The 27,345-nt window shown below is 35.9% G+C and overlaps 1 protein-coding gene across 5 annotated transcripts in view; it reads right to left on the reverse strand.

Annotated features, from left to right (window-relative positions):
• Liprin-gamma (liprin protein kazrin) overlaps nucleotides 1-27,345 on the reverse strand; it is a 298,932-nt gene that overhangs the window by 31,949 nt on the left and 239,638 nt on the right. For 2 of the 5 annotated variants that reach the window (XM_073989562.1, XM_073989563.1), the window contains exons 11-14: nucleotides 26,799-27,293; nucleotides 26,546-26,707; nucleotides 21,163-21,307; nucleotides 6,374-7,659 (exon numbers count right to left, since the gene is read on the reverse strand). In XM_073989562.1, the coding sequence (XP_073845663.1) occupies nucleotides 7,572-7,659; nucleotides 21,163-21,307; nucleotides 26,546-26,707; nucleotides 26,799-27,293 (890 nt within the window). In that variant the 3' untranslated portion in view covers nucleotides 6,374-7,571. Of the gene's footprint in view, nucleotides 1-6,373; nucleotides 7,660-21,127; nucleotides 21,308-26,545; nucleotides 26,708-26,798; nucleotides 27,294-27,345 lie in introns of those variants that run through there. The other 3 variants (XM_073989565.1, XM_073989560.1, XM_073989564.1) reach the window with 2 other exon arrangements.

The raw sequence follows: 27,345 nt of genomic DNA on the forward strand, positions 1-27,345 counted from the left end.
GCAAATTAGTATTTCAATGCGTTACAAACGGAAAAACAAACTTAATATACCCTCCATACTGAAATTCGGGAGGTACCGTTCCATCGAAACGTGGACCTATACACACAAATTTCAGTCAGAAAGGCTTTTACCTCCAACAAAGACTAAATACGAAATTTCAACCATTTCGGTTGGTTGCTGTGGCCACACCCTTCAAAATACCGAAAATAGGGAGGTACCGTCCTTAGGGGGCTATACTAAGGCCTGGACCTATACCAATAAATTTCATATGGAACGTTTAATTTCCCAAATGAAGACCAAATACCAAATTTCAGCAATTTCGGTGGAATATTGAAGCCACAACCTTCAAAATACCGAAAATAGGTAGGTACCGTTCTATGGGGGCTATGCTAAGGCGTGGACCTGTACCGAAAAGTTTCTGAAGGAAAGTTTTATATCACCAACGAAGACAAAATACCAAATTTCAGCAATTTCTGTGGAATATTGAGGCCACAACCTTCAAAATACCGAACATAGGTAGGTACTGTTTCATATGGAACGCTTAATACCCCAAATGAAGACCAAATACCAAATTTCAGCAATTTTGGTGGAATATTGAGGCAACATCCTTCAAAATACCGGAAATAGGGAGGTACCGTTCTATTGGGGTTATACTAAGGCGTGGACCTATACCAACATGTTTATAGGGAACGTGTAATACCTTAAATGAAGACCAAATATCAAATTTCAGCCGTTTCGGAGGAATATAGAGGCCTCCTCCTTCAAAATACCGCAAATAGTGACGAAACGTTCTATGGGGCTATACTAAGGCGTGGACCTGTACCGATAAATTTTTTGGGGAAAGTTTTATATCCCTAACAAAGACAAAATACCAAATTTCAGCCATTTCGGTGGAATATTGAGTCTAAAACCTTCAAAATGCAGGAAATAGGGAGGTAACTTTCTATGGGGCTATATGAAGGCGTGGACCTATATAGCCCATTTGCAATACCAAACATCCTACGTGTAATAGAAACTTCTATACCAAATTACAAAGCTCTATTTGAAAAATGGCGAGCTGGACCTTGATTTCAACATACGGACGGACAGACGGACCCTGATCAAGAATATATACTTTATATGGTCTCCGATGAATATTTCAATGTGTTACAAACGGAAGGGCGGAAAAAGATTTACCCTGCGTTAACACATGACAGGACAGTTTAGTTCATGTATTGATTGTCAAAAATTTTGCCCGTGTTTCGTAGACGTCCCGACAACTACAAAAACTGTTGTGAAGTTATGAATGAGAATCATCGATTTCCTTTTTGTTTCCGTTCGCATATTTATACTCTACACCACTATGTGGAAAGGGTATTATAAATTTGTTTTGGTAAAAAATCATGTAACACCGCGAAATATTCGTCGGAGACCCCTAATGTGGTATACCAAAATTCATATCTCGACAAGATAAAGCGATTTTGAGATGTGTGTCCGCCCGTCCCTCCGTCCGTCTGTCCATTATAAATTGTAATCAAACTGCAGGCCGCAATTATGGACGGATCGTCACGAAATTCTGCATGGAGGCCGGGTTCATATCAGAATAGGCAGCTATTGCTATTGGTGATGATCGTGAAATATTTAGCTGGTGAAATGGACCAAAAACAAAGTTTTTAACTGATTTTGTAGCTGCCTGTAGGTTGCAATAATAGTCCGATCTAAATTTTAAATAGGGTAAGACAAAGAAGAAGCTTGCAATATGAGATGGCGATTAGATAATATTTAGAGGGTTAAATGGACCACAACTTTTGTGTGAAAATGTTGAACATTTTTAATATACAGCTTATATCTTTAATCCTGGAAGAGACATTCCGGGCAAGTAAGCTATACTTGGAAGAGATACGTTTGATCTTTCTATTGATGCCAATCGTGTTGGTGTACATGATAAAATTACAGAGTTGCATCCTAATATACCCAGTTATTTGTTTGCAGTGCAATCATAAACACGCTAGAGGTCGAAATTATAGCTCAATAATCACGAAATTTTGCACGGGGTAAATGTTTAGGTAGACGAAGATGCCTACAATTTTGGATGATGATCTGATATTATTTAGCGGGTGAAGCGGGTGGACCATTGCTTTTGTATGAAAAATAAAAAAAATATTGTTGGTCTATGCTTTATTTCCTGGAGGGCATATACCGGCAAAGTAGCCTACATATGGAAAAAGAACTGCTGACCTTTCCACCTGACCTTTCCCCCCTGATGCAAATTGCAATAACGTGTCTCCTAGATAACAGACCTATTGCCTAATATATAATGAGTTTTGTGCAGGGAACCATATTTACCCATTCCCAGTTTTTGCATTACTGCAAATTACATGGTGCTCTAGCGTATTAATTGTCCATTTGAATTTTATACAAATATTGCAGCATGGATCCCCCAGCCATGCAACATCAAATTTTCCACGGTGGCAAAGTACCCTTCAGTAATGTTGACGACATTTTCTGAGTATTTCAGCCATATAAAACTTCTCTACAATTGGTGTCTTAGGACACCCCGTTGGGTCCCATATAATTGAGCGAATAAGAATCGGAGTACACTCACTCATTGATATGAGAGAAGTCCCTCTTGCCCCATCTGGGATGTTTGTGAAACAATTGTTATATTATTATTTAAGCTTGGTGTGATACGGTGCCAGAATCCACAAAGTTATTTCTTACTATAAGTTTATTTGTTCCAGAAATTTTGATTTGTGGAAAGCTATATCCCAGGGGTAGTGGTGTAGGGTATCACATGATCGGCCCCGTCCGGCTATAGCTTTGGCTTACTTGTTTTTTATTGTTCATGTTCTTTTGTTTTAAACCAAGTGTGTTTATATGGTGCCCTTCTGTTGTCGGTGTGTGTCACATTGCTCACAAAATACAAAATATTTCTATGATAAAAGATAACCCAACATACTAAAATTACTTGGGATAATATTACAAACAAGTTTAAAAACACATGTCGCTCATTTACTCAAAGAGTGGCGTAACTCAAAAAATTCATTTTCTGAGTTAGCAATTTCTATTTTTTTCTGCGACTTCTACTTTATCTTGTGTCAAATTGATATCTCTAAAACTCAACGAGTTACAGCTTATTTTCTATGAATTTGGCATAAATCATCTAGAAAGTTTTTTGAGGTTATGAAGCACTAAAGCACTTCAAATCATGCTTGAACTTGCACAGAAACTTAGCACTGATAGCTGGCTAGCTCTTTACAAAAGATGGTCCAAGTAGTTTTGTTAGTTTTTGTATAATAATCTTTTTTAATTAGGAAGTCAAATTTCAGTCGGCAACTTAAAATGCGTTTTTCTCGGAATTAAATTCTTCGAGATGTGCCACTCTTTGAGTGAATGAGCGATGTATAATAAATGGAAAATCATCTAAAAGGTATTGACATCGGCTTTATTCACTACGTTGTGCAACACAAAAAAATATTACAAGAAAAATAGAGCTTATTATGAAGAAGGCAGAGCTAATATGTATTGGCGTGTTGTTGGTTTACGCCAAAAAGTAACCTTACTAAACCCTCTTTCTTATTTCACTCTAAAGTAAGATAGTTTTCGCTTGAATTAGATGACAAGTCCAGCCGATTGTATAAGAAGGGCGAAAAATAGAAGACACGTGTATTGTCCTTTTGAAAGTTTGCTTCGAGAGGTAACCTAACTAGGCGTGTATAAAGCGGTCAGAACAAAAAACAGTTTTTGAAAAGATACTTCACATTTGACTACTTAATTTCAGTACATTATTTAGAGACGCTTTCGCGTTAATTTAAGATCAATGGAACAATATTCAGTACATTTTTCAAACTCAGAACTTTATAGTGATCTTCATAATAAATATTTTTCCATTTCGTATTTTTTGTAAAAATAGCGTATTTCCAAATTATATATATTTCCAATTATATAGTATACAAATTTAGTACCATTTAGTACTTTTCGTTCCCCTATAGTAGGTATTTCACAACATTATACCAAACTTTTCGTACACATAGGTAAACGTTTCAAAAATTACTTCCTTATATTCAACATATATCCCAACCGCAATTCACTTTTCCATCTTTATTTGTTCCCCTGAGACCAATTACAGTACTGTTTAGTACTTTTTATATAAATAAGTACGAATTTTCAAAACCTCCTCCCTATCTTCACTCTAAACAACAATTGCTAATCTAATACCGAATTTCAAATTTAAAATTCCAAATTGATTGATTAAAATGACAAATTGTAAAAAATTCTGTTTCATATAGCAAATACCAAAAGGTACCAAATTTTGTACCACATAACACATTTCGTACACGACTTTCAAAAATTACTTTCATATCTCAGCTCTATCCGTTCACCTAAATCCAAATTATAGCCAATGTAGTTCCATTAGCACTTTTCCATAAGTACGAATTTCCAAAGCTACCTCAATCCTAGTACCATTTAGTACTGCTTCGTGCACATTAGTATGAGTTTCTAAATTTACCTCCATATCTCAATTCTTCATTCCAACAATAATCATAATTTCAAATTTCAGGATTCCAGCTCTATACGTTCACCCAAATCCAAATCATACTAAACTCACTACTATTTAGGACTTATCGACCTTTGGTACATCTTTCTCAGTCTTCATCAGTGATCCTCATTCCAAATTTCAGGATTCCAGCTCTATTCATTAACCTAAATCCAAATTGTACTGTATTTAGTGCCATTTATTTCATTTCGTACACATATAGTTCGAATTTCCAAAAATCTTTCTTTGTTACTCTCCATCAGTGACCGCTCATTCCAAATTTCAGAATTCCAGCTCTATCCGTTCACCCAACTGCAAATTGTACTAAATTTAGTACCATTTAGCACTTTTTGTTCGAATTTCCAAAAACTTTTCTTTAAACTCTCCATCAGGGACCCTCATTCCAAATTTCAGGATTCCTGCTCAATCCGTTCACCCAAATACAAATTGTACCAAATTTAGTACCATTTAGACCCTTATAGTTCGAATTTCCAAAAACCTTTCATTGCTACTCTTCATCAGTGACCTTCATTCCAAATTTCAGGTTTCCAGCTCTACCCGTGCACCCAAATCCAAATTGTACTAAATTTAGTACCATTTAGTACTTTTCGTGTACTTATTGTCCGAATTTCCAAAAACATTTCTTTGTTACTCTCCATCAGTGACCATCATTCGAAATTTCAGAATTCCAGCTCTATCCGTTCACCCAAATACAAATTGTACTAAATTTAGTACCATTTATTACTTTCCGTACACTCATAGTTCGACTTTACAAAAACCTTTTATTGTTACTCTTCATCAGTGACCCTCATTACAAATTTCAGGATTCCAGCTCTATTCGTTCACCCAAACCGTACTAAATTTAGTACCATTAAGTACTTTTCATACACTTATAGTTCGAATTTCCAAAAACCCTTTGGCACATTTTTCTAACTCTTCATCTGTGACCCTCATTCCAAACTTCAGAATTCCTACAAAGGGTACTTTATTTAGTACCTTTTAGTACCCCTCTAGTTCGAATTTCCAAAAACCCAGCATTATCTCTCCCCTACACCACAACAACCACCCACACTCAAAATTCCAAGTTACTAGCTTCAGTCGTTTTGCCTGGGCGTTGATGAATCCGTCAGTCAGTCAGACACTCTCCTCACTGCTCTTTTATATACACTGATAAGAAAGAGGGTTAAGTAAGATTTCTTTTCGGCTTAAACTAACAACACGCCGATACATATTAGTTCCGCCTTCTTTATAATATGATCTATTTTGCTTCTAATAATTTTTTGTGTTGCACAATGTCAAAAGCCAAGACTCCAATGGAAGGAATTTTGAATTTTCGAAACATCGATACACGTGTTTTCTATTTTTCGACCCTTTTTTATAATCTGTTTGATTTTTGTAGTAATTTTAGAAAAAAAAAAAAAAAAATTTGTTGTGTAAAGATAATCCCAAAACTAGAGTGAAAATTTTCTTTAGAAGAAATGTTTCTATGCAAAAATCTCATGGTAATGGTGGGTAGTGGTGTAGGATGTCATATGGCGTCCTACAATAGTCTTTGCAATAATATTATTTTTTCATATAATCTTTCTCCCATTACTGTGTCCTGAATATAACTGTTTTGTTTGATTTTGAAAATTTCATTGTAATTTTCTTTTCTACATTCATTTGCAATTGTTTATTGTTTTTGTTTTAAGTGTATTATTATTATTATTAAATATTACTGTACTATTGATTTTTGGTGCTATTAAAAATTAGTTCATACGAAGTACTCGATTTCTAGCTTTTATAATAAAAACAATTCTGATAAATAAAGTAAAGTTTTGCATTTACTTTTAAAAAACATTGATTATTTCTGTTTGATTTTTTGTTTTTTTTTTTTCTTATTTTGGTTTTGTCATCTAATAAATAAAGTAATTGTGCGATATATTTTTGGTTACTGATTTTATTTGTTTCCCTATATCATTCTTTGTTTTGTTTGTGTGGTTGCGAGTCTTCTATGATTTCGTGTAGTTTGTTAATTTAAATCCGGTAAAGAATAAATACAACTGAACATTTGAAAAGTTAGCCGAGGAAGCTTAATTTTAAATGCCACATTATTAAGAAAAAAATGTTTTCTTTAGAGACTGGAAGTTCCATTTACTATAAATCTGTGTTTATTAAACATGGCCATATTGGTCCCCAATTCTGTGGTTTTGGGTTCTTAAGTATCTTCATTTTCAACAAGTAATGCCATAAAGGATTGTAGAAAATTTGTATCCAAGTATGTAATAATATGTTTTCGCTATATATGATGCTTGAGTACATTTTTCCATTGTACGACCGATCAAAATACGAAACATGATTTTTAAACAGAAGTTTGAATAAATAATTTACACTTTAAAGATGTGCATTATTCTCCCAAAGTGGCAATTAAGTTCTCGTATTATATTATTTATTATATTAAACAAATTAAATTATTTTAAAAAATGCAATGTTTAGTTTGTGTGTTGGTGTGATGTAAAACAAAATTTTATTTTAAAATGCAAATTCAAATTAATAAAATGTCTTATTAATAATGTTACATAATTCTATTAAATATATTACTTTGAAGCGTTTTAAATTTTAGTATATGTGTATTATAATTCAATACATTACATGATTTCATATAAGCCTACACACGATTTGTAAAATATATGCATGTATGTATATGTATATATGTATGTACTTTTTTTGCATTTCTTTTCTTGACCTTGGAGCTCTAAAAACAATTGACACAAACTAGTTCAGCTAAGTACTAATAAAGCATATTTTTTTGGGCGGTGGTTTGCAAGTTTTATTATTGTTTTTTTTTTTTTTTAATTTGTTTATATACCCCGCACCATTGAAGCCACCATCATCATTACTTAATAAAATTACAGCGTTACCATACTTAATTACTAACTATTGTTTTGTTATTAATAATTGATTATTGTAGATTGGTATTGTAGTTGTATATAGTTTTTTTTTAACTAAACAAAATATGGAATAGTCTAAAAAACATATTTTTCCAAAAAAAGAAATCACTTTCAATACTGCTCGTTTAACGTCCTATAGATTTTTGATTTAATATCATTTGTCGCGTACTACTATCCACCTGAAATTCATCCATTTGACAGTAGATCATATATCTGGGAAGTTTTTGTTGGAGTTGAAATGCATTTTGCATTTTTGTTGTCGTTGTTGATGTTTGGTTAGTTAAACGAAATGAAGAAGAAAAACAAGAAAGGAAGGACGATATGTACAGAGAGAAAAATACATTTTTGTTGTTACATTTACAATTTCTTTTGTTTTCGATGGATCTTAACTTCAAAACACTAAATTATTTTTAATCTTTAGAAACAAATACAAAATACAAATATGTTTAAATAAATATTTTTGTTTTAAAACAACACGTTACTATAGTAGTATTTATGTACATAACAGCAACATATATTTACGAATATTCCTAATTTTAAAAGAAGGCAAAATAATATTTTTTCTTTACCAATAGAATTTATTTATAACGTCCTCCATGAAAGATAATAACTTAGAAGACAGCCATAGAAATGAGTTTTCCGATTACAAAATTAGTACAAACAGGTAAGAAAGTATCAGCCAGCTGTGCTGACGGAGATATACCCTCAGTCTGTGTATATTGAAACAATTTTTTCCCAAAAAACGTATGTATTTAGGGGGTTTTAAAAATTTTGGGCGTTTGAACCGACAAAAATGTTGAATAAAGATCAAAAGTTTTGCGGAGGAGATACTAAAAGGAATGGATCGACATTGACCATTATGGAGGTGGATCTTCAGCCACTACATATGGTGCCATAGGGGGTTTTTACACCCTTCGGACTGTTTGCTCAAGAAGTATGGGCTTGCCCCTGAAAAAAAACGTTTACCATCGTAATTGAGGCAGCGAATGCAAGTTGCTTCAATTTCGATATCAGGTCTTACAGTGAACTTATAGGAAATTTTGTGTGGGAGATTCCGGATGGAGTGGACAAATATAGTCCATATTCGAACCTGATCTATATCTGGTAGATATATTAGGATGTGTAAAGTATGGACCAATTCGGCCACTCCCTTCAAGAGTTACCGTACGAACAATTTTTCCGAACATTTTTTAACTTTTGTGGGGGAGGTACCTAAAGAAGTGGACCGATATGGCTTATCTTCGAATTTAAACTATGTTTGGACAAAATATTACTAAGGCCAAATTTTGGACCGAATCGGCAGATCCGTTCTAGAGTTATCTTGCGCTCCAACCACCTCACACCATGTCATAGGGGTTTTGTGCAACTTTCATGCTATTTTCTCAGGAAGTGTGGACTTGCCGCTAATGAAACTTGTACCGTCGTACGGTGGGCAGTGAATACAAGTTGCTAAAACAAAAATCAAAGCGATTCGAAAGATGGCCATAAACTGAACTTTTCCGAAATTTTGTGTGGGAGGTACCCGAAGGAGTGGACCGATTGAGTCCATATTGAAACCTTATCTAAGTCTGGTACAAATTTCACGATGTGCAAGGTATGGACCAAATCGGTTACTCCCTTTAAGAGTTATCGTGCGCACAAATTTTCCGAACATTTTCGAACTTTTGTGTGGGAGGTACCGGAAGGAGTGGGCCGATACAGTCCATCTTCGAACTTAAATTAAGTTTGGGCAAAATATTAAGAAAGCAAAAATTTGAACCGAATCGGTTAATCCCTTCGAGAGTTATCGTGCGCTCCAGCCAGCCAGACAGACAGACAGACAGACAGACGGACGGGCATTGCTCAATCGACTCCAAATTGTCTGAAACATATTCCCTCCAAACATACATGGGGTCTATAATCATTATTTCGATGAGGCACATTTTTCCCGTATGAAAGTGTTAGCAAAATGCTGAGGGTATACAAATTCACGGTGTGCCTTAACAAATTTAAATGGAAGGTGCTTACACCTCGGAAGTTTTTGCTGATTCTGAAACTACAATGCTCATAGATGAGAAATATCAAGAAACAAAAAAAAATCGCCGGAGGGATTTTCAAATTAATCGCGATTTAAGTTCACATTTTTAGGGGTTCTTTAGGTTTTCACGATTTAGCTTGGAAACCGCGAGTTCTATGTAAATGGGTCTAAAGAAAATGTTGTAGAAGAGAAAATTCTCCACAAGATTGGCCTTTATGATAATTTCGTAGGTTTTACCGTTTTTGAGATATAGAATTTCAAATTAAGACAATGCACTGACTGTATCGTCCCCTTATAAAACAATATTATGCACATTACCCCTTAACTAACTTTTAATGGAAACCGCTTACACATGGGATGTTTTTGCGGATTCTGAAACAGCAATGTTCATAGATAAGAAAAATAAAAAAATTGAAAAAATCGCCAGAGGGATTTTTAAATAAATCGCAATCAATATTCACAAATTTAGGGGTTTTTTAGGTTTTTACGATTTTGCTTGGAAACCGCAAGTTGTATCGAAATAAGTCTAAAGAAAATATTGTAGCTGTGAAAATTCTCTACAAGACTTACCTTTAGGTTTTTTCGTAGGTTTTACCATTTTTGAGATATAGAGGTTCAGTTCGAATGTTTAGGTTTTTATCTTAAGTCTTTAAGATTTTGCTTGGAAACCGCAAGTCATATCAAAATGGGACTAAAGAAAATATTGAAGCTCTGAAAATTCTCTACGAGATTGGATAATTTATTTTTTCCTAAGTAGTACCATTTTCAAGACATATAAGTTTAATTTGGGAAATTGCAGTAATGACATTGTTTTATAAGGAGGCGATACAGTCAGTGCATTGTCTCAATTTGAACTTCTATATTTCAAAAACGGTAAAACCAACGAAAATATCATACAGGTCACTCACAGCTTCAACATTTTCCTTAGGTCCATTCACATAGGACTCGCGGTTTCCAAATTCGTGAAAACCTAAAGAACCCCTAAAAGTGTGAACTTAAATCGCGATTTATTTGAAAATCCCTCCGGCGATTTTTTTTGTTTCTTGAGATTTCTCATCTATGAGCATTGTAGTTTCAGAATCTGCAAAAACTTCCCAGGTGTAAGCAACTTCCATTTAAAATTAGTTAAGGCGCACCGTGTCCTATCATCATTTATGTGTATAGATTGTTATTAAATGGGTGTTAACTTTGAATTTTCGAAGAAAGTATAACATTTTGAGGTTATGTACGCTTATAAAGTCTCGGCAACGTTCGGCAATGAAAGTGAAAATTGAAATTGGTTTATTAACTCGTGCTGAATGCAGAAAATTTTATGTGGTTTTGCGTAAATTTGCTCGACAAGAATTATACAACTTTTTTTAGATTACCATATTTTCCATAATATTGATTTTTTTGAAGTCAGGGTTAAACCTCTTACCAAATAATGTTAGCAAAATTGGAGTCTACAGCATTCTGCTGTGTTCTAAAGTCAAATTAGTTACAAATCTTTTACAAATATATACAGTTATAGTCAAAATATGTCACATCATATTGTGGGATTTTCAAGGTAATAATTTTAAGGCATATTCACATTAAAACTAAAACGAAACACAACAAAAAAGCTTCTGGACTTATCGGACGTCGATGCCTTCAATTCTGTAGACAAATAACAGACCTTCCAGTTTTTGTCCCCAAAGGGTTAAGGTACCAGTTGTGTATTTGGTCCATAAAGGGTTAATTTTTTGGCCCACGTTGTTCCATTTTTCTCCCTGAATCTAAAAACGCTATATTAACTTAAACCAAATACTTGATTTAATTTTAAGACTTTTGGCCAATAAAATGACCCGTTTGACCTATAGTGCACTGATACAAATTGCAATAATGAGTTTGGTAGACAACGGGACTACCGCCTAATATAAAGTTGGTTTTCTGTAGAGAACCAAATTTTCCTCCCATGCTATAATTGTCTCTATCATGGCAGAGAAATTCCCAGTTTGTGCATTATTGCGAATTACGTGGAGCCCCGACGTATTAATTGTCCAGTTGGATTTTTTATACATATCGCACCTGTTCAAAAGAAGGGTAGTAACCTTTGTCTTTCTTTCGTCAAAAATACCGGTATTTCACTTTTCATACTACTACTTATGTACCAACAGTTTTTGTCTCTTCTGAAAAATAGAAAAATTTGAGTTACTACCTTTTTGTTGAACAGGTGCAATATATTGCAGCATATGGTCGCTTCGCCACGTTTTTTTTTCCAAATGTACTCGTTTTCGCTACCGTTAAAGTTTTTTTTTTTTGAAATATTAATTTTGGTGAAGGTGAAGGCACCCACTGACCTCCTCCTGGCGTATAATTTTGGGATTTATACATACAAAAATTTACCGCCAAGTCCGAGCGGCGTGCCCTAAGACACCACTTGTAGAGAAGTTTTTCATGGCTGAAATACTCAAGAAATTTCGTCAACATTACTAAGAGGTGTTTTGCCACCGTTGATCGATTCCACGGCCAGGTAACTTCAAACGGTGGGAAAATACCCCTCAGTAATGTTGGCGACATTTTCTGAGTATTTCAGTCATGTAAAACTTCTCTACAAGTGGTGGCTTAGCTCACGCCGTCCGGACTCGGCGATAAACTGTTCGTCCCCATATCAGCAAATATGAATCGTGGTGCACTCATTGATATGAGAGAAGTCTTGTCTCTTATGGAAGGTTTGTGGAACAATTATTATACCACGAGCAATACGTGTTAAATAATCACATCAACGTAGTTAAAGGTATAAAGATACAACGATTCAGTTGGCAAGATAAAATAGTGAGGCTTAACGATAACGATTTTGTTAAAATGTGTCACAAGGCTGTAAAAGAACAGGTGAAAGAAAAAAAGTAGCCACACAGGGAAACGAATGCAAGATATCGGGGAGAAATCGATTCTTAGCACGGCGCATGGGAAAAATATTCTTTACGCATCAGAGTCAGCTTTGTAATTAAAGTTTATTTTAACGAAGTAACACAATTGTGTAGAATATATAAATACATATAATAAGGTTATGACCTCTTCGTTGCTTTACATTTTTTTCGTTGTGGTTTCAGTAATTTTCTTGGTATTATTAAACCCATATTTTCATATTTTATGAGGACGTTATAAACAAATTCTATTGGAACAAAGATAACACTGAGCATTGTTAATACATAGAAAATTATCTATTTAAGAGGAAATAAAAACAAAATCTAGTACTAACTTTTTTATGAAGAGATGTATAAAAATATTTTGATTAGAGTATAAAAAGCGCATAAATATAACAATTTAATAGACGTTTCTTTTGCTAGTTCGAAAAAAGCCATGTAATGATGATGATGGAAGACAATGATGAGAGAGTGTTGGTAAGTAATTTTTTACTACTGATTTGCAAATAAAATATAAAGTAGAAATTACATTTTAACGAACAAGAAATAATGACAAATATTTAAAAAGTTATGAACGAGAATGAATTAATTTAATCATATTTGATTATATATTATTAAGCTAAAGTTGTATGCTGGTTAATGAATCTAATACTGTGAATAGTTTAGAATGTATATTTTGGGAATATCCTTCTTTCTCAATTACCAACCGAGAAACCAATGAAGGCAGGCTATGGTTTGTACAACCTTACTAAAATTAAACTTTACAAATTTCTTAGAAATACCTTAATCACTGAACATTAAAATTTAATTCACTTTCCAAATGATTTGTGTGGAATATGTTGCGTATAAGTGTTGTAAATAAATTATACGCATTTCTACAAATACTCTATTGATTATTTGAATACCAAACCATATCAACTTCTAGATGGATATTTATATAACATACTTCAAATTATTTCTATACTCCATACTATTCACAGTACACGTGCATGTGTGTTGGCCGTTGATTACGATGACTATAATGGTGGTGATTATATGGGTGGATCTCAATGAAGTAGTTAGTTGTTTTATGATATTAATGACAACCAACCAATCTAATGATTATGGTTATGGACTGTAAAGCATTCGACAGTGAACACTAATTGAAAAAAATCTTCTATAACAAATTGTTTTTGTTTTGTTGAACATATTTTGTATGGTTATAATGAATCTATATAATAATACAACACTAATGAGTTTATAGAAAAATGAGCAAAATTTAATTATACATTGATTGTGTGTTAGGCTTTCGGTTTTTTTCACTTTTTTTGTTTCATATCTGTTATTACAAAGCATAGATGTGTTATTTATGAACATGATACCGTTATGAATAGATAGAATTATAATGATGGTGATGGTTAGAAATGAATTGAATTATATAGTTTGTTTCTTTTTTTGTTTGAGTTCTTGATTGGCACAATTGTTAATATATAATTTTTTAAAGAATTTAAATAAAATTTAATAAAAAAATAAAGTTTAAAAGTTTTGTTTTGATTTCACGTTAAAATAATTAAGTTGGAAATACAAGTATATGAAGTGATTTATATGATATATGAGGGGATGGTCATTGCTATAATATATACAAACATTTAGGGGAATATTATTTTATTTGGGCAATTCCAAAATTATAATGACAATCATTTTTTGGGGTATACTTTTGCCTGAAGAGGTCTATTGTAGTCAGAAGAGGAAATAATACCTATTTAAGTTTCTTGGAGGTAGAAAACCTTTTGAGGCGTCCTCAGACCTTTTGTGGCCTTCTAAAAACAGAAACCCTATTGAGGGCTTGAAAAGACTTCGTGAGGTCTTTTATAGACCAAAAATATTTTTTCAGGTTTTCTACGGGAAGAAAACCTATCTCTTGTTGACTTGATAGAAGACCACTTGAAGTCTTCTACACATAGAAAATCTCTTGAGATTTTATATAACCTATTGAAATCTGGAGAAGATTTCTTGAGGTATTTTTTAGACAGAAGACCTTTTCCAGATTTCTATGGGAAGAAAATACCTGAGATTTGATATATACCACTTGAAGTTCTCTATAGACTGAAGACCTCTTGAAGTCTTCTATGGGCAGAATACCTCTTGAAGTGTTTTATAGAGAAAAGATCTTGAGATCGTCAGCCGCTAGAGACCTCTTAGGGCCTTTTATAAGCAAATTGGGAATAAATAAGCAGAAGAAGTCATTTATAAACAGAAGACTTCCAGACCCCTTGGAGTCTTCTATAGATAAAATACTTCTTAAGGTCTTCTTTAGACAGAAGACGTCTTGGGAAAGTCATGCCCGGAGAACTTTTGTATTGGGAAAGTCATGCCCGGTGAACTTTTGTATTGGGAAAGTCATGCCCGGTGAACTTTTGTATTGGCAAAGTCATCTCCGGTGAACTTTAGTATTGGGAAAGTCATGCCCGGTGAACTTTTGTATTGGGAAAGTCATGCCCGGTGAACTTTTGTATTGGGAAAGTCATGCCCGGTGAACTTTTGCATTGGGAAAGTCATGCCCGGTGAACTTTTGTATTGGGAAAGTCATCTCCGGTGAACTTTTGTATGGGAAAAGTCATGCCCGGTGAACTTTTGTATTGGCAAAGTCATGCCCGGTGAACTTTTGTATTGGCAAGGCATCTCCGGTGAACTTTTGTATTGGGAAAGTCATGCCCGGTGAACTTTTGTATTGGGAAAGTCATGCCCGGTGAACTTTTGAATTGGGAAAGTCATGCCCGGTGAACTTTTGTATTGGGAAAGTCATTCCCGGTGAACTTTTGTATTGGCAAAGTAATCTCCGGTGAACTTTTGTATTGGGAAAGTCATGCCCGGTGAACTTTTGTATTGGCAAAGTCATGCCCGGTGAACTTTTGTATTGGGAAAGTCATGCCCGGTGAACTTTTGTATTGGGAAAGTCATGCCCGGTGAACTTTTGTATTGGGAAAGTCATGCCCGGTGAACTTTTGTATTGGCAAAGTCATCTCCGGTGAACTTTTGTATTGGGAAAGTCATGCCCGGTGAACTTTTGTATTGGCAAAGTCATGCCCGGTGAACTTTTGTATTGGCAAGGCATCTCCGGTGAACTTTTGTATTGGCAAAGTCATGCCCGGTGAACTTTTGTATTGGGAAAGTCATGTCCGGTGAACTTTTGTATGGGAAAAGTCATGCCCGGTGAACTTTTGTATTGGGAAAGTCATGCCCGGTGAACTTTTGTATTGGGAAAGTCATGCCCGGTGAACTTTTGTATTGGCAAAGTCATCTCCGGTGAACTTTTGTATTGGGAAAGTCATCTCCGGTGAACTTTTGCATTGGGAAAGTCATGCCCGGTGAACTTTTTTTATTGGGAAAGTCATGCCCGGTGAACTTTTGTATTGGGAAAGTCGTGCCCGGTGAACTTTTGTATTGGGAAAGTCATGCCCGGTGAACTTTTGTATTGGGAAAGTCATGCCCGGTGAACTTTTGTATTGGCAAAGTCATCTCCGGTGAACTTTTGTATTGGGAAAGTCATGCCCGGTGAACTTTTGTATTGGGAAAGTCATCTCCGGTGAACTTTTGTATTGGGAAAGTCATGCCCGGTGAACTTTTGTATTGGGAAAGTCATGCCTGGTGAACTTTTGTATTGGGAAAGTCATGCCCGGTGAAGTCTCCTACAGACAGAAAAATCTCTTGAGATCTTGTATAGACAAAATAACACTTGAGGATTTCTTGAGGTTCTTCTAAGGCAGAATATTTCTGGAGGTCTTCTATAAGCAGAAGATCCCTTGATCCCAGAAGACTATCGGAAAAGGACCTTTTCAGGCCTTCTATTGACCGAAGACTTCTTGAGGTATTTTATAGACAAAGATTTCTGGAGGTCTTCTATAAACCGAAGACCTCTTGAGGTTTTCTATAGCTAGAAGACGATCGACAAAAGACCTTTTGAGGTCCTCAATATACAGAAGACCTCCTGAGTTCTTCTATAGACAGAAGAATTCTTGACGTCTTCTATAGGCAGAAGTCCTCTTGTGGCATTCTAGAGACAGAAGACTTCTTGCGGTATTTTATAGACAAAAGATTTCTGGAGGTCTTCTATAAACAGAAGACCTTTTAAGGTCTTTTTAACCCAGAAGATAATCGACAAAAAAACCTTTTGAGGTCTTTTATAAACAGTAGACCTCTTGAGGCCTTCTGTAGCCGGAAGACTATCGACAAAAGACCTTTTGAGGTCAGAAAACATCTTCAGGTCTTCAACATACAAAAGACTTCTTGAGGTGTTTTATAGACAAAGATTTCTGTAGGTATTATATAAACAGAAGACCACTTGTGGTCTTCTATAGCCAGAAGACTATCAACAAAAGACCTTTTGAGGTCTTCTATAGACAGAAAACCTCTTAAGGCTGACAGAGTACTTCGTGCGGTCGCTTAAAGGCAAACGATTTCTGGAGGTCATCAATAAACAGAAGACCCCTTAAGGTCTTATATAACCAGAAGATAATCGTAAAAAGACCTTTTGAGGTCTTTTATAAACTGAAGACCACTTGAGGTCTGCTATAGGCAAAAGATATCTTGAGGTCTTCTATAGGCAGAATACATCGACAATAGACCTTTTGAGGTCTTCTATAGATAGAATACCCCTTGTTGTCTTCTCTAAGCAGAAGACTATCGACAAAAGACCTATTGAGGTCTTTTATAGACAGAAGACCTCCTGAGGACTTTTATAAACAGAAAACCTCTTCATGTCTTCTACAAACAGAAGACTTGTTGAGATCTTTTACAGACAAAAGATTTCTGGAGGTCTTCTATATCCAGAAGACAATCGACAAAAGACCTTTTGAGGACTTCTATAGACAGAAGACCTCCTGAGGTCTTCCATAGACAGAAGACCTCCTGAGGTCTTCTATAGAAAGAATACCTTCTGAGGTCTTCTATAGACAGAAGACCTCCTGAGGTCTTCTATAGACAAAAGACGTCCTAAGTTCTTCTATAGACAGAAGACCTCTGGAAGTCTTCTATAGACAGAAGACCTCTGGAAGTCTTCTATAGACAGAAGACCTCTGGAAGTCTTCTATAGACAGAAGACCTTCTGAGGTCTTCTACAGGCTGACAGAAAACCTCTTCAGGTCTCCTACAGACAGACGTCTTCTTGGAGTCTTTTATAGACAAAAGATTTCTGGAGGTCTTCTATATCCAGAAGACAATCGACAAAAGACCTTTTGAGGACTTCTATAGACAGAAGACCTCCTGAGGTCTTCCATAGACAGAAGACCTCCTGAGGTCTTCTATAGACAGAAGACCTCCTGAGGTCTTCCATAGACAGAAGACCTCCTGAGGTCTTCTATAGACAGAAGACCTCCTGAGGTCTTCTATAGACAAAAGACGTCCTAAGTTCTTCTATAGACAGAAGACCTCTGGAAGTCTTCTACAGGCTGACAGAAAACCTCTTCAGGTCTCCTACAGACAGACGTCTTCTTGGAGTCTTTTATAGACAAACGATTTCTGGAGGTCTTCTATAAGTAGAAGACCTCATGAAGTCTTCTATTGCCAGAAGATTATAGAAAAAGACCTTTTGAGGTCTTCTGTAGACAGAAGACCTCCTGAGGTCTTCTATAGACAAAAGACGTCCTAAGTTCTTCTATAGACAGAAGACCTCTGGAAGTCTTCTACAGGCTGACACAAAACCTCTTCAGGTCTCCTACAGACAGACGTCTTCTTGGAGTCTTTTATAGACAAACGATTTCTGGAGGGTTTCTATAAGTAAAAGACCTCATGAAGTCTTCTATTGCCAGAAGATTATAGAAAAAGACCTTTTGAGGTCTTCTGTAGACAGAAGACCTCCTGAGGTCTTCTATAGACAGAAGACCTCCTGAGGTCTTCTATAGACAGAATACCTCCTAAGGTCTTCTATAGACAGAAGACGTCCTAAGTTCTTCTATAGACAGAAGACCTCTGGAAGTCTTCTACAGGCTGACAGAAAACCCCTTCAGGTCTCCTACAGACAGACGTCTTCTTGGAGTCTTTTATAGACAAACGATTTCTGGAGGTCTTCTATAAGTAGAAGACCTCATGAAGTCTTCTATTGCCAGAAGATTATAGAAAAAGACCTTTTGAGGTCTTCTGTAGACAGAAGACCTCCTGAGGTCTTCTATAGACAGAAGACCTCCTGAGGTCTTCTATAGACAGAATACCTCCTAAGGTCTTCTATAGACAGAAGACCTCTTGATGTCTTCTATAGACAGAAGACCTTTTGATGTCTTCTATAGACAGAAGGCCTCCTGAGGTCTTCCATAGACAGAAGACCTCCTGAGGTCTTCTATAGACAGAAGACCTCCTGAGGTCTTCTATAGACAAAAGACGTCCTAAGTTCTTCTATAGACAGAAGACCTCTGGAAGTCTTCTACAGGTTGACAGAAAACCTCTTCAGGTCTCCTACAGACAGACGTCTTCTTGGAGTCTTTTATAGACAAACGATTTCTGGAGGTCTTCTATAAGTAGAAGACCTCATGAAGTCTTCTATTGCCAGAAGATTATAGAAAAAGACCTTTTGAGGTCTTCTGTAGACAGAAGACCTCCTGAGGTCTTCTATAGACAGAAGACCTCCTGAGGTCTTCTATAGACAGAATACCTCCTAAGGTCTTCTATAGACAGAAGACCTCTTGATGTCTTCTATAGACAGAAGACCTTTTGATGTCTTCTATAGACAGAAGGCCTCTTGCGGTCTTCTATAGACAGAAGACCTCTTGAGGTCTTCTATAGACAGAATACATCTCGAGGACTTCTATAGACAGAATACATCTTGAGATCTTCTATAGACAAAAGACCTCTTGAGGTCTGATAGGACAGAAGACCTCTTGAGGTCTTCTATAGACAGAAGACTTCTTGAGGGCTTATATAGACAGAAGATCTCTTGAGGTATTCCATAGACAGAAGACCTCTTGAAGTCTCCTGTAGACAGAAGACCACCTGAGGTTTTCTATATACAGAAAACCTCTTCAGTCTCGTACAGACAGAAGACATCTTGAGGTATTTTATAGACAAAAGATTTCTGAAGGTCTTCTATAAACAGAAGACCCCTTGAGGTACTCTATAGCCAGAAGACCTCTGAGGGACTTCTATAGACAAAATACTTCTTGAGGTTTTCTATAGATTTAAAACGCCTTGATGTATTCTATGGAGAGAAGATCTCTTGCGGTCTTCTGCAGGCAGAAGACCTCTTGAAGTCTTCTACTGGCAAAACACCTTTTGAGGTCTTCTCCTGGCAGATGACCCCTTGAAGTCTTTTAATGACAAAAGACCTCGTCAGATATTCTATAGGTAGAATACGTCTCCAGGTATTCTATAGGCGGTAAACCTTTTGAGGTATTCTATAGGCAGGTTCTTTTATAGACAGAAGACCTCTTGGTGTAGAGATATTTTATAAATAGTATAAGTCTATATAAACATAATAAGTCTTTTACAGGCCAAAACTCTGTTGAGGGTTTGAAAAGACTTTTTGACCTCTTTGTCTCCTTAATGTCTCCAATAGAGAGAAGAATTCTGTGGTTCTTCTAGAGAAAGAATATCTTTTGGGTCTTTCTTAGAGATCTTTTTTAGACCGTTTCTCTCTCTCTCTCTTTAGCAAAAAAGTCTTGTTGTTTTCTATAGAATGAAGAATTTTTGAGGTCTTTATCCTTGAAGTTTTTTATAGATAGAAGCTCGACAGTGTTGCTGAGGAGTCATTCCTTTCGACAGACATCACGCCTACCAGTCATTTAAGTTGGTCAGCATATAACATCAGTTTTTGAACCAGTATGTCAAGAAACTTGGACTTGAACTGTTGAACTTTTGCGAAGGAAGAGTGGATTTTGAAGAGTGGACCGATATGACCCATTTTTCAAAGTTAAACTAAATATGGACTAAATAGTACAAAGTTTGGACCAAATCGGTTGATTCGGTTACACATACGATTTTAGCAAATATTTTTAAAAATTTGTGTGTGAGATACCGGAAGTCGTGAACCAATGAACACAATATTCAAACTTTATGTAAGATTTGCAGAAATCTTGCGGTATTATAAGTTGGGACCAACGCAGTATTTATAGCGAAAGTTGTTGTGTGCACTAGCCACTACATATGGTAGCAGCAGGTGTTTTTTATAGCTTTCGGGCTGTTTTTTTTAGAGATGTATAGACTGACCCCTGAAAAAGCTTGTACTTCATATGGGGACAGCGGGAACAGGGTAAAACTTTGTGTAGTTCAAATAGCACAGAGGACGAATTTGTAGTTAATGAATTTTAAGACGGAATCTTTGAAAGTTGTTATTAAATAACTAGTATTATATTTCTATTTGGAAATTATCGAATCTTGTTAAACAGTTTTGGAATTGCCCATAAAATATAAATAAATTCTGAGTATTGGATTAATTATAATTACTCACAGTTTGGGTATGAGAACAAACAAACAACCGTACAAACATACAATCACACACAAGCATTCATACAGCCATTCACATAACCTCAGTTGGATAATTAAAATGAAACTCATATTTCATATTTTCCCCACGAAATCAAATCGACATATCTCCTATATGGGAACTTTCACTCCTGTCATTCACTCTCACACACACTCACATAATAAATGATATGATATACATGAACATGATTATGAAGAACAAACAACAACAAAAAACTGTTAATAAGTACTGTGCATTCGATAATATAGAGGGCCGGTCGGCTAGGAGTAGGAATATCCTATTATAGATTTTACATTTATATAAACCTACATACATATGTTTTTATGATTCTTTGTTGTTTTCAGATTTATTATAGTTCAACTTACCTGGCGGGTAAAATTAATGCATCAAATTCCGTTGATAAATGTCGTCGTATTATATTCTTTGACGGTGGTATACCCAATGCTGTAGCCATAGTGTCACCCGAAAATGATGGCTCCAATACAACTAAACCGCCATGTACACCGCTATCTGCAAAATTGACAATAACGACAACAATAATAATGGAAATAAATATCAATTCAGCTTTGGCTAGAGTGTGTCAAGCCGGACATTGTACATGTGTTCGTGTTCGTATAAAATACATAATTAGACGTAATTACGATGACAACAATTATGTCAGATTATATGATTGAGGTATAGCATTACAATTATCATTATAAATGTGGATATTGAATACAAGTACGTACACACATACAATCTCTGTTCAAATAGGGTGGGGATTTGGGGATGTAGTTGCCTATTGATGGTTGAAAAACATATGAATGTATGTACATGTTTAATTGGTTGTTGGACCATGGATACCTGACAATAATTCGTTTGATTTAAACAGCAGAGCTTAAATTATATCTTGAAAAAAATAGATATAAAGATGTGTATCGAATATTCATAACATTTATTGATTGATTTGTGACGTAAAGGATGAAAGATATCAAACAACGATCGTGATCCAGTGTAATACGACAAAAAAGCATCCGAAATACATAAAATATATGGTCTGTCCCAGGACTGCAAGAATCTACTAATTTTTACTATATTTTCGATATCATAAAGGACAAATTGTTATCGTAGTAAAAAATTTTAGGTTGTTGTTAGGTTCTGGAACAGACATATATGGTGTTATATGAAATCGTACCAAAATATTCTCATTGCATACGAATAAGGTGTCTCTAAAAATGGCAGGAACATCATCTTAAAGAAGACTCTAATCTATCGCATACAAATTCCCCAAGAAATCTAGTAGGATAAATATCTGTTCTGTAAAAGTCCAGTTGGTATTCAGTACGATTTCTCCAACAGGTCCTTTCACTGAAGACATTAACGACTTCTAATAGAAAACAAGAGGAGAAGACCTTCTATGAGATGACCAGTAAATCTTCTAGAAGATCTTCCCCAGAATATGTGGGATATAAAATAATTATTCCAAAGTGAATTATAACAAGTAAAAAAGTATCAGTCGGCTTTGCCGACAGAGATATACCCTCAGCCTGTGTATATTGAAACAAATTTTTCCCAAAATACGTATGTATTTAGGGGGTTCTAAAAATGTTGGGCGTTTGAACCGACGAAAATGTTGATTAGGATTAAAGATCAAAAGTTTTGCGAAGGCGATACTAAAAGGAATGGATCGACATTGACCGTTATGGAAGTCGATCTCCAGCCACAACATATGGTGCCATAGGGGGTTTTTACACTCTTCGGGTTGTTTGCTCAAGAAGTATGGGCTTGCCACTAAAAAAACTGTTGCCATCGTAATTGAGGCAGCGAATGAAAGTGAATTATAACAAGTAAAAAAGTATCAGTCGGCTTTGCCGACAGAGATATACCCTCAGACTGTGTATATTGAAACAAATTTTTCCCAAAATACGTATGTATTTAGGGGGTTCTAAAAATGTTGGGCATTTGAACCGACGAAAATGTTGATTAGGATTAAAGATCAAAAGTTTTGCGGAGGCGATACTAAAAGGAATGGATCGACATTGACCGTTATGGAAGTGGATCTCCAGCCACAACATATGGTGCCATAGGGGGTTTTTACACTCTTCGGGTTGTTTGCTCAAGAAGTATGGGCTTGCCACTAAAAAAACTTTTGCCATCGTAATTGAGGCAGCGAATGCAAGTTGCTTGAACAAAAATCAAAGTGATTCGATATCAGGTCTTAAAGTGAACTTATCCGACATTTTGTGTGGGAGGTAACGGATGGAGTGGACAAATATAGCCCATATTTCAACCTGATCTATATCTGGTAGATATATTAGGACGTGTAAAATATAGACCAATTCGCCCACTCCCTTCAAGAGTTACCGTACTAACAATTTTTCCGAACATGTTTGAAATTTTGTGGGGGAGGTACCTGAAGGAGTGGACCGATATGAGTAATGTTCAAACTTAAACTATGTTTGGACAAAATATTACTAAGGAGGGCAGTGAATATAAGTTGTTAAAACAAAAATCAAAGCGATTCGAGAGATGGCCCTAAACTGAACTGTTCCGAAATTTTGTGTGGGAGGTACCCGAAAGAGTGGACCTATTGAGACCATATTGGAACCTCATAATACTCAGGTTGAAAGTTTACGCTGTACAAAGTATGGACCAAATCGGTCACTCCCTTCAAGAGTTATCGTGCGCACAAACTTTCCGAACATTTTCAAACTTTTGTGGGGGAGGTACCGGAAGGAGTGGACCGATGTAGCTCATCTTCGAACTTAAACTAAGTTTGGGCAAAATATTACGAAAGCCAAAATTTGAACCGAATCGGTTCATCCGTTCGAGAGTTATCGTGCGCTCCAGCCAGCAGGACAGACAGAAGGACGCACATGGCTAGATCGACTCCAAATTGTCTGAAACACATTTCGTCCAAACATACTTGGGGTCTAAAACCATTATTTCGATGAGGCACATTTTCATCGTATCAAAGTGTATATACCCTCCTTAGCCTAAAGGCTGAGGGTATGAACAATCAATTGACCCAAAAATGTTTAAGATGTGCATTTGCAATCAAAATAGATTTTAATACCAAACATCCTAGGAGTAATAGGTACTTCTACAGTGTAGAAGATTTTCACTACTTTTACCGGTATAAAAAAAAAATAAAACTAAGGGACCCAAACGAACTAAAGGCATTGTCTTTGTCAATGGATCCCAACACGATATATGTAATTTTGCATCAGAACGCTGGAATATTTTTCTGGTCAACTTTTGTAGCACAGTGCCATTTATCGACATTTTTCGAAAAGTTTGCACTTTCTCAAGGCCAGAACTGCCTGAAGGAGCGATTCAATGCGTTTGCGATGTATTAGAGAGTTCTTAATTACTGTCTTGGCTACAGTTGTTGTCCTTGTGTTCGGTCGGAAATCTCAATGGTTTAGCTGTTATATGCCAAAATGTCTAAAAAACGTGGATAAAAAACTTAAAGTCAAAATCGGGAGGCTCGATTTTCACCGTAGGCCTATGCTCTAGTGGACTTTTTTGCTCAGTTCAATCCCAGGAATCAGAATCGCGAATAGCCTATTAAGGTTTTTTCCTTCCACACAAATCGCCCGGGCCTAATATATATACTTTATAGGGTCTCCGATGAATATTTCGATGTGTTACAAACAGAGTGACAAATTTAATTATACCCACCGTATTATGGTGGGGGTATAATAAGTTTTCGTTATGAGGACCATATTACCCACACAATACTGGCGTAGTATTTTCTGAATATATATAATATATAATTGTTCCACAGACATCCCTGTTGGGACAAGGGAGACTTCTCAAATATCAATGAGTGCACCCGATTCATATTAGCTCAGTGATATGGGACCTACGGTTTATCGCCGAGTCCGAACGGCATGTCTTAAGACACCACTTGTAGAGAAGTTTTACATGGCTGAAATACTCAGGAAATGTCGCCAACAATACTGAGGGGTATTTTGCACACCGTTGAAAATTGTTTGAAGTTGCTTAGCCGGGGAATCGAACCCACTACCTTCAGCGTGCTAGGCGGGTATGCATACCATTGCACCACGGTGGCATAAAGCAATTAAAAACGGAATGACAAACTTAGTGGACCCTTCGTAAGATGGCACGGTGAGCCTTAACTAATTTGTAATGGAAGGGGCTTACACCTCGGAAGTTTTTGCTGATTCTGAAACTACAATGCTCATAGATGAGAAATATCATGAAAAAAAATCGTCGGAAGGATTTTAAAATAAATCGCGATTTAAGTTCACACTTTTAGGGGTCCTTAGGTTTTCACGATTTTGCTTGGAAACCGCGAGTTCTATGTAAATGGCACTAAAGCAAATGTTGTAGCAGAGAAAATTCTCCACAAGATTGGCCTTTATGATATTTTCGTATATTTTACCGTTTTTAAGATATGGAAGTTCAAATTGGGACAATGCACTGACTGTATCGCCCCCTTATAAAACAATATCATGCACAGTGTCCCTTAACTAACTTTTAATGAAAACGGCTTACACATGGGATGTTTTTGCGGATTCTGAAACAGCAATGTTCATAAATGAGAAAAATAAAAAAAGAGACAAAATCGCCGGAGGGATTTTTAAAAAAATCGCGATCAAAATTCACAATTTTAGGTTTTTTTTTTGGTTTTTCACGATTTTGCTTGGCAACCGCAAGTCGTATCGAAATGAGTCTAAAGAAAATGTTGTAGCTGTGAAAATTCTCCACAAGATTGGCCTTTATGATATTTTCGTAGGTTTTACCGTTTTTGAGATATAGAGGTTCAATTCAAATTTTTTAGGTTTTTATCTTAAATCTTCACGATTTTGCTTGAAAACCGCAAGTCATATCAAAATGGGACTAAAGAAAATTTTGTAGCCGTGAAAATTCTCTACAAGATAGGCTGATTTATTTTTTCTTAGGTTGTACCATTTTTGAAATATATACGTTTAAGTTGGGAAATTGCAGTCATAACATTGTTTTATAAGGAGACTTGTCCCAATTTGAATTGTCCCAATTTGAACTTCTATATCTCAAAAACGGTAAAACCTACGAAAATATCATAAAGGCCAAACTTGTGGAGAATTTTCTCTGCTACAACATTTTCCTTAGGCCCACTTACATAGAACTCGCGGTTTCCAAGCAAAATCGTGAAAACCTTAAGAACCCTTAAAAATGTGAACTTAAATCGCGATTTATTTTAAAATCCCTCCGGCGATTTTTTTTGTTTCATGATATTTCTCATCTATGAGCATTGTAGTTTCAGAATCAGCAAAAACTTCCGAGGTGTAAGCACCTTCCATTTAAAATTAGTTAAGGCTCACCGTGATGGCTCAAGATATAAAAATTATATTTTCCATACAGTACAAAGTTGTCATCCAATATCAGTCACCCTTTTATATGTAAATTAATGACATACCAACTAAACGTCAATTAATTAACAATTGTGAGTAAAGTACAAGTCAGTTTAAATTCTAATTGGGTATTAACAATAATCGACAGTATCAATGACGATATCGTCATTTATACCATTCAAATGCATTTTAATGACATGATGAGGATTATGTTGCAATAAATACACCAGCGGATGAATGGATGTGTTGAATAATCATTATAAGTTAAGAGCTACAAAATTAAAGATCCTCTAAACTGAATAGAGCTGATTGTAACGAATAAAATAGTATGGAAAGCAGTGTTAAACAATGGCATGTACTTTGCACCATTAAACATTCTACTGTGTAGATAGTAACTGCAACTTACCTTTAAGATTATCAGCATATTCGCCCAAATCAATTGAACGAGCCCAACGTATAAAACGTTGATTGGTCCATACAATGGGGTCAGTATCCACATTTTCGGATTGGACACGACGCATGGCTAAATTTTGGCGATCATATTTTACAATGCGCAATACATGAATACCTACAAAAAAAAAAAAACGAAAGAAAAAATAACAAAAATAAATTATAAATCATCTCACACTTAATATGAAATCTATTTTTCTTCTTCTTACCATGCACAATACTGGCTTGATGAAATTTCCTTGTGACTCCCAAAAATTTCTCCAACTCCTTCTTCGAGAGAGTATCCAACATGCGGGCATCAACCAAAGAATGCAGGAACGATTCAGCATATTGCGGTAGACCGATATCGGGTAACCATTCTGAGGCAACCCATGTATGACCCAGTTGTGTTATCATTGGATATCTAACCAATTCGGGACGACGTTGTTCTTCAATGGCCAGACGTAATTTTTTACGATGCATTGGATGTGCAAGGCCGAGGCCAGCCTCCAACTCCATATCGTTAAGTTCCAGCAGTACTTTGCCGCTTTTAACATTTTCAGCACAGCGGGAACTGTATTGCGGCATGCCGAGTGCCACCTCCAGCCAGGCAAGCACTTGAGAAGCCCTCCATCTTTCCATGGGTAACTGTGATGCTTCACGTAATAAACGTAACTTTTCAGCATAACCCTCTTCGGATAAAGGGCTCCAAGCGTAGTCGTTAACTGGTGGAAATTAAAAAAAAAAAACATTTTCGTTTGTTTAAATGTGTTCTCC

The sequence above is a fragment of the Musca autumnalis genome, unplaced genomic scaffold (assembly GCF_047663935.1).
Source record: "Musca autumnalis isolate F117 unplaced genomic scaffold, ASM4766393v1 scaffold_5, whole genome shotgun sequence".
NCBI classification, from domain to species: domain Eukaryota; kingdom Metazoa; phylum Arthropoda; class Insecta; order Diptera; family Muscidae; genus Musca; species Musca autumnalis.